The sequence below is a fragment of the Leptinotarsa decemlineata genome, unplaced genomic scaffold (genome assembly GCF_025532065.1).
Source record: "Leptinotarsa decemlineata unplaced genomic scaffold, Ldec_3_MD MMD2_tig00026354_RagTag_RagTag, whole genome shotgun sequence".
In the NCBI taxonomy this organism is placed as follows: Eukaryota; Metazoa; Arthropoda; class Insecta; order Coleoptera; family Chrysomelidae; genus Leptinotarsa; species Leptinotarsa decemlineata.
This window is the reverse complement of record NW_027412702.1, coordinates 14,814,273-14,823,472: the sequence shown is the minus strand read 5'-3', so window position 1 is coordinate 14,823,472 and position 9,200 is coordinate 14,814,273. Positions and strand designations below refer to the sequence as shown.

General features: G+C 35.5%; 1 protein-coding gene across 2 annotated transcripts in view; it reads right to left on the bottom strand.

The window, feature by feature from the left end:
- Nucleotides 1-2,943: 2,943 nt before the first annotated feature.
- The window catches only part of LOC111511859 (fatty acyl-CoA reductase wat), a 31,033-nt gene continuing 24,776 nt past the window's right edge, over nt 2,944-9,200 (bottom strand). For both annotated transcript variants that reach the window (XM_074184046.1, XM_074184047.1), the window contains 2 exons: nt 6,506-6,742; nt 2,944-3,179 (listed from right to left, as the gene is read on the bottom strand). In XM_074184046.1, coding sequence (XP_074040147.1) covers nt 3,080-3,179; nt 6,506-6,742 — 337 coding nt within the window. In that variant the 3' untranslated portion in view covers nt 2,944-3,079. The remainder of the gene's footprint in view (nt 3,180-6,505; nt 6,743-9,200) is intronic.

The following is a 9,200-nucleotide window of genomic DNA, read 5'->3' as shown; positions in this document are numbered from 1 at the left end:
AAAACTTGAATTATTGCTGAATGTATCACAATCAGAAACGATCCTGATTAGGAGAAGATTGGATTCTTGCATTTGAGCAGGGGGTAGTCATTTTCAACAGTTCTTGTAGGTTAAGAAACATTACATTTAATTTTTGGTAATGAATTGTTATTGTCGTATCGTTTCGTATCTTCAAAGCAAAGCGCCGTATCAAAAATTATATCAAAGGACTAAATATCCTTGAAAATGTCCAAGGAATAATTCCTTAAATGTTTGCCGCATGTTCAATAAATACCCTGTATACGTTGAGAAAACAAATACACAATTTGTCTGAGAAACTTCTTTTTGTTCTCAGATATTGCTTGATGTTCTATAGATCGTTTGTTATCTTCCATAAACAATTTCTTTTATGGAATATTAAACTCATACTCATATCTAGTAAATTCAATGCAGGAGAGCCAGGTCATTCAACTGGCCATCTTTTGTTCATTCAATATTTCTTTTATTATTTCTATATAATTTTCTCCAGTTTAATTTCTATTAGTGAAATAAGTTTATATAATCTCATATTCCGCATCATACGTTCAAGGATTGTTTGGGTTAGGTTAGGTTAGGTCCAAACTGAGTGGGTCTATTCGACCCTACACCGCAACCCGCAAGGGTTAATTGTGGCGCACACCTATTCACATTCGACCAAATAAACCCAGCTTCTTGACGAAGCCGATTAGTTTGTATGGTGAGTGGTCTTTCAGGTCAGATGGTGAGAGTAGGGATCCGCCGAAGTCTAATAACCTGACTCGGTCCCCAGCGGGGCAGGCACGAAGTATATGCTCTGCTATTTCATCATTTTCCAGACAGAGGCGACACACACTGTCTTCCGATAGTCCAAGTCTCTGCATGTGATGATTCAAATGACAGTGATCTGTAAGAAGGCCTGTTGGATATCGTAGTTCATCCCTACTGTAGTCCAACAACTGTTTGGTAGGATTGTTTGGGATTTCACAAGAAAAATATCACATCAACGTCTTGAAAAAAGTATTTCACTCAAAAAATTAAAAATGATATCAGTAATTGTTTTTTGTTTCTGGCATCTAGGCGGATGTTGAAATTTGACAGATTGAAATGTTTCTCTTATCATCAAATATAAAGTCATTAATGGTGTACATTTTTGGATCAGCCTGCATACTAAGGGTGAAATGTTATTCGTTCTTTTATAGGTTTGTATAAGTATAGGACGGTTCTTCGTTTCTTATAGTTGAAGTCCACCTCTGCGCTCTTTGTAATACATCCCGAGGAAGCCAATGTTTGATCTCGATGATTAGGAGTAAAATCAAATAGCGTGACTTATGCGTATTTTTACACTTGACCATGCTAGTGAGGAAATACCGGAGAATAAATAATCAGTCAGGTTATGCAAGAAATGAAGACATTTTAAAGTGGTGTACTTTGTTACTAAGTACTCAATAGAACTGGCCGATACTCAATGAAAATCCACAATCAAACTCATTAATACAGTTTATAGTGAAAATCATACCATAAACTTATTATGAATTTTTGTTAGTAATTGCCCAAAATGTTTGCTGTTAGGAATCACACGTTAAAACGTAAGATCTCGTTAATCCTTAGCTTGCACCAGTTTCGACTTCTGAGGGTTGTCGTTCGTAGGGGTGCGACAGCTGGTTAACGGAAAAACAGATTTAAACAAATTTATTCATTTTCGTAACTGAAGGTTCAGTTTCTATTCTTCACTCGAAATCATAACCTACTTATTTGCTGATCGTTCCATTTCTTCAATAAGTGTGTCATTGCCCCTTTTATTTTTATTTTTATTTGAGCGAAGCTTTCATGTATTGTTTTCCTCATTTCTGATACTTTTTGTGAATTTGTTGATTTATGTTTCTTGTGTTCTCAAACCTGTTCGTTTTTCTTTAGACAGGCCAATAATTGAAATTGTAAAAGGTTCAAGAATAATGATTACTTGATCAATTGAACTGTCCGTTTCAATTGCATCCAAACTTATCATTATTATGGATATAACAGCTTCAAGAAAATCTTGATTGATTACTGGTAATGAAAAAATGGAAATGAAGGCTCTGGTTAGTACATAAAAGTGAGAAATATACCATCTATACAGTCAAGTAGGCACGGTTCTTCAAGCCGCATTACCAAAACCTGTAAAACATTTTTCAGTATTTCAGTAAGTATTTCATTTCTTCCACATTCAAAGTTGAATAAACTTCACAGGACATTTTTTTCTCGGCATCTATTATTTAGAATAGAGATTCTGTTGAAAATTTGAGTTTTGCCTCTGCTCTTGAAGTATTTTTGGAATTCCACAATGCATTGAAATGAAAAATCGATTCTAGGAAATTCAGTTCTGAACTCGAGTTTTAATATTTTCTTGGAAAAAATGACGACATCAAGTCAAACTTCAGAAAAATGTTGATGACGGCTCACTGTGCAACATCGATCGGTTAATGGGATAGCTTGTTATCTCTCTGTAGCTTTCACTGTAAAAATGATAATTAGATGAAACTACCACCATTTTCGTAATTCAGTGAAGATAGCGTCGATTTGATTCGACATAGTTTTTAGGACTCACTTTCTTCTAAAGTAATCTAAAGTTATGATTCCGTTCATAATTTTCAGGAACTGATGAAAAATTACACCATAAATATTCACTAAGCTTTTGTACAAATGTTGAATACGTATGACGTAATGTTTGATTTTTTGAGCAAGAATGACACCTTGACGCAATGCTCGAAAAAATATACGACGTTTCGCTAATTATACACCATTGTTTCACATTTACGATAACAAATCCAATATTTGCTCAGAATTGGTCAACATAAAATCTGGAATGCACTACAAGTCATACCTAGAACTAGACTGTTTTGAAGAGAAGTTGTTTTCAATGCAGGAATGGATTTTGATTTATATACAAATTATGGTGAATGAAAACACTTTTGAAACTTATACCTACTGTATATTTTTTCATTTTCAAACATCACTCTTGATGAATCCTTGTGTCATGATACATTTTCATTATCACAATCAAAAAATAAATAAGTTAATATTTAAAAAATAGGTAACCTTGAGACTAGTAATATATCTCGGCGACACTTTGGTATTTGGAAATCACAGTGTTGCAAGTGAAGAAGACCAGCAATATTTTGAGAAGCTGCCAAAATATAGCAAACCTGTAAAATAAAAAATGATTATAATAGTATTTGGATTGTTTGTATAAATTTCACTCTTGCACGATTGATGAAGTCAATGAAATAATAATAATAATATATTAAATGACGTAAACTTTCACGACTGGATATAACTATGTCGAAGTTATTTTCCGAGTTTGTTGACCATGGTCTGCAGGTTTCATGCACGGAGTTGTCTACTACTGCAGTAGAAAGAATCAGGAGCGATGAGGGAACATACAAAGTGCTTTGGTTTTCCTCACAGCGTATACTACATTTAAGACTGAAGTATCCGGTTTTGTTCCATTGATAGTGAGCGTGGCTACATTTCCGTTGGTTAAATTGAAATATCTATTTTTAGGAGTGTAATTTTTAAGCTCTTGGAAACTTTTCGTGAATCAAATGTAGATCGGTCCATAGATACAAGAGATTCGATATATTTCCGGTAAAGGCTCTCTGGGATCATTTGCTGGCCTTAGACCCTTCCTGATGGATTTCGAAGGCCTGAATAACAAATTCAGATTATTTTTCTTCAGGATTCACCCAATTCGGTAACATACTTTACATAAAGCAAGAACGCTTTTCCATAAACAAGGTCATTGGGCGTTGCTTTGGTATTCTCTTTGGGTCGTTTCCCACCCGAATTTGGTTTCGTTATACCCATTTTCTGTGAAGGTATTTTTCAAATGATTGAGTTCATCGGGAATAGTCTCAGGATCACTTATGAATCATAATTACCTTCTCTCCTGTCTTAGCTGGTGGTTGGACTTTTCATTTAGGTACCAATGTCCCATATTCTCGTCTGTTTACTGGTGCATCCAAGAATGGATTGTCTCTTGGGATTTCCGTTTCAACGTGCATTTGATTTTTGGACTAAGGTAGTTCAAATGAAAGAGACATTTGTTCAGTTGCTCTATTTGCTGCTATTTCGCAAACATATCATCAACTTTCTCAACCAACAATATGGTTTCATGGCCTCTCGCTCTAAGCCTCCACAGGACTTAATTGACTGGCCAATGCGGTGACATACGTTTATTTAAAGGAAACCATCGTATATATGGTCCTAGCCTCATATCTCTAATTTTCTCATGAGCAGCTACATGTAGGTAGAGCTAGCTCATAGTTTCACATTAACAAAAAGAATATTCTGTGAATTTTTGGTAGGCCAGATAGACGTAGTGAACGGGCCCTTCTAAAGCAGGACATCTAAAGCAGTTTTTTTTCATTTCTCAGGTCGCTAAAAACCATGGAGAGACTATGGTCAGTGAAAGCTCCCAAAAGGTCTTTGGTAATGCCAGAGTAAACCAGATTCCTTGTGGGTGTGGATTGGTATACATATGAACAACGGAAAGAAGTATAAGTAACGGGTTCACTGAGCACAAGAAAAGTTGTCACTTTGGGCATATAGGCAAGTCAGCAGTAGCGGATCGAGCACTCAGAGTGGGTATCCAAGTTATCGTATTTGAAGAGACCCAGGTGCTTGATGAGATTTCTGTGCCTGTAAGTACTATACTATAGTAGCAACATTATATCATTTAATTCGACCAACAGGAACAAAGTAATGCCACCTACAATGAAACAAAACCGGAGGCTCCACCCTTGAGAACAACCCTATCAATTCGTCATTGCCTTCGATAATGTCACAAACCTAGGAAATAACTTCGACACTATACTATTGTATTGTTTATAATGATGTGATGAAATACAATAAATTCATTGAATACAAACACATAGCTCAGTCGGGGTTAAGAAACAATTATATTTTCAATTCGAAAGAGAACATACTTATTGGAGAGATCCGTTTTTGAGAAAAAGCTTTTTGGCTTTCTGCTTCTACATCTTCATACAAAAAATGTGGAAATTTGCGTAAGAAAGAAGGAACTACTTGAGTTCACATTGAACACCTAACAAAGATGTGAAGATCATATACAAAAGTTACAAATAGTTCTCTCAAAAAACTAGTTCCACATGAATATTGAATTATATGAGAGAAAAAGTTCTTTTGAAATAACTTCTCTCATATGGGCACTGAATTACCTGAAAAATACTTTTTTCATTCAGTCTGTTCTCCAAAAATTCGCAATGAATATTTGGATGGAATGGAATGATATCTGTTTCAATTAATTTTTATTTCATAGATTTCTTCTATATTCGTTAGGCCGTGTAGTTCAGCGAAAAGAACGTTTTCCAGATACTAATCGTAAAACACGTTGTTCTAGAAATAACATTGTCACTGAATTTGAACGTCTTTATTTCCTCTGGCAAATGTGGAATACTGATTCTTGTTATTCAAAGAAAGAAATCAATGATAATTATATAGTTTTCAACATGACGGTGGAAAATATTTCAATGTATCCGTCTTACTGATATTGAAAATGAGAAATTTATAATATTCTGAATTGACGATTCATTCAGAACTATTTTTTCATGATCTCAGATCACGAAAAACAAAAATGCTCTTGCTTTTGGTAAATGGTTGCCAAAGAAACACACATAAAATGACCAAAACATATTTGCGCTCGTTAAGACTTGTCACCTAATAAAATAAATTCCGTGCATTTCCCCATAAACATGCATAAAAAATTACTGAAGACTGTTTCTTCTTTCTAATTTTTTTGGACACCAAAAAACTCTCACAATTGGTCACTCTCAGATGATGATCAAGAATTGATGTGTCTGTTCAATGCAAAATACATTGCAGCATTTATTATTCCTTCCTCTCTAATATTTTTATGATTGAGTTGAAACAGGAAAAGAAAATCCTCACTGTAATATCTATTTTTATTATTGAAACTATATGTCTCACAGCAAAACATCAAAATCGATTTCCAATTAACACAAACGCCACTCGATAAAGAAACGACTTTAATTCGCCCATTCCAAAATATTGCCTCATTAAAGACTCATTCATTTATAATGGGTTGAAAATGTTCAATCACCTACCATAAAATCTGAAATTTGCATGCAATAACGTAAACTTTAAATAAACTCTTATTGGCTATATTCGTGCAAGTGATGTATTTTTGTTTTTGTTATTTTTTTGTTCTTTGTAGATACATATGTTCAATAACTACCTGAAATTTCATTCAACAACTACCTGCCAATGTATATCAATTTATAGTGTATAGTTTTCGAGAACATTACTCAAATAATTATAACCTGACAAGTAGCGATGGCTACTCGAATTATTTTAACAAAGGTTTGTCAATAAGATATTAATCTTCAGACAATAAAGCATATTTTGACTTTGACTTTGACTAACGTGCTTTTTTAAAATACAATCCCTTCGAAAGATACATCAATGAAAGAAATGTATTTTAATAACTTACCAGTGTGACAAATTGATTGGTTTTACGTGAAATTGTTCCTTAAGTCCTCTTATGTAACTTGCGAAATAATTATTCCAGTTGACATCTTGTAATGAAAAAGGAAAGTGTTCTCTGTCTCTTTCATTTGTTCTATTCCACAGCCGAGTAATGTTGTCGTTATCAAAGTTCCATGTATTCGTGTAGACGGGCGATAGCAGGATAAACATTTTTCGAATTTTTCTGTGTGTTGACAGGAGCCTGTAATTTTCAAGAATAATTATTTGAATGATATTCTACATTGTTGGAAGTATGATTAGATTCGATAGCATACGCCTAGTACCAAAATATGCTAATTTGGCTTGAGAAACCGCAGATTCAGTAAAAATGAAATTTCATGAAATTATAAAAAATATGAAGCAGTTGCATTGATTGAGGGGTTAGCTACACTTTCCAGCTTTTCACAAATTCGGACAGCAGAAATTATGACCACGATAGCCTGTTTTACTTAATTCAACTCCGTTTTGAAACTGTCCATTTGACGTATTTTCATGATTTTGAGATTCCGACTTCGAAAATACTCTAGTGTAAGCATAAAAAACTTCAACGAGCATGATCCTGATGAGGATAATGATCCCAGAGATCGTCCAGGACAATATGCCTGTCACTACTTCTGACTACATTTGACTTCTTTGTTTTATATGTTTATTTAAGAATGCCTATACACCTGACTTGCTACAAACATGAAAATGCAACGTAGTTAATAAACTATACACAAGATGTTCTGGTGCAAGTTTGTGGTATAATGGAAGGTAGAATCTGGAGAAAATCAGGCATTTGTATACATCCAACCTTACTAAAGAAGCTTCAAGATGCACTCAATGAAGAAAAAGGTGTATTCAATTTCAAAAAGTGTGATATTTTACTTCTGTGTTGATATCAGGTCTTCGAAAAGTTGTCTGACAATAAGCCTACTATTGCTGGTTCAATAACATCACCTGCTTCTGCCCGTATAGACGATTCTTTTATTTAAGACCTGAGAACTGATAGATTCCTTGATATAGTATGACGCATCCTCCGCCCACAAAGAGGAAAACCAAAGTGAATGTGATGAGAGGCAAAAGTTTGGAAGTGAAGGATTTCGATGACTCAATTGAACCTCAGTAAAGAATCTCCGGAGTGGATAGTAATCTGACAGTGTGAGAACTAGCTTACAAATATGAATTTGGGAGTGGCCATACAAGACCAGAAAAGGGGTCTACATCATCGCTATCCATATGTGAGCAAAATTCCACACCTGAAAGGTGTGAACGTACATGTGTTTCATGATGGCGACCGATTTAACAGCTGTCAAGTGATTTATTCTAAGTTTGGTTTGGCAATTCATCATGAATAGACTCACGTCTGAACAACGCTTGCAAATAGTGCAATTTTATTTCGAAAATAATGGTTCTGTGCGGAAAACGTATCGCGCACTACGTCCATTTTATCGTCGACAAAATCGTCCATCAGAGCAGTTAATTCGATTAACCATGGAACGTTTTCGCACCACGTTTACTCTTATTGATAACTCGTATCCCCAGAGACGCCGTACGATGCGTACAGAAGAAGCTCTTGCTGCTGTACAGCGTAGCATTGAGGAAGACCCGGAGGAGTCCATCCGCCATCGAGCACAGGAATTGGATCTGTATCCATTCACTTCATGGAAGATTTTGCGGAAGGATCTTGGTTTGCGTGCTTACAAAATCCAACTCGTGCAAGAATTGAAACCAAACGATCATCAAGTAAGGCGTAGATTCGTCGAATAGGCACAAAACGAGATTACCGTTGTTCCCAATTTTCATAAGCAAATTTTGTTTAGCGATGAAGCGCACTTCTGGTTGAATGGCTACGTCAACAAACAAAACTGTCGCATTTGGAGTAAAGGTAATCCTCAAGTGTATGTCAAAACACCGTTACATCCACAAAAACTGACTGTTTGGTGCGCTTTATGGGCTGGTGGAATCATTGGTCCGTACTTTTTCAAAAACGTTGGTGGCCAGAACGTTACAGTCAATGGTGATCGGTATAGAGTCATGATTACTAACTTTTTCATTCCTGAATTGAATAACCATGATGTCCAGGAGATGTGGTTTCAACAAGACGGTGCAACATGCCACACAGCTCGTGCCACAAAATATTTATTGAAAGACACGTTTGGTGACCGCCTAATTTCACGTTTTGGACCTGTGAATTAGCCTCCAAGATCTTGTGATTTAACACCGCTAGACTACTTTCTGTGGGGCTATGTAAAGTCATTGGTCTATGCGGATAAGCCACAAACGCTTGACCATTTGGAAGACAACATTCGCCGTGTTATTGCCGATATACGGCCACAAATGTTGGAAAAAGTCATGGAAAATTGGACGTCCAGATTGGACTACATCCGCGCCAGCCGTGGCGGTCATATGTCAGAAATCATATTTAAAATGTAAAATGCCACAAGATTATCTCTCGGATAAATAAAATTCATGTCAATCGAATAATCCATCGTTGTTTTATTGCAACTTAAAGTTCTATACCTCTATAAAAACACGCTTAGCTCCTAATAATCATGACCTCTCAAGGTAGGCCATTTTATATATTTGTAGAATTTCCAATAAACATACATATAACAGAACCAAACCTATCATTTGAGTACAGTCCACTCAAACAATCCAACACTGTTCGTACTGGAAAC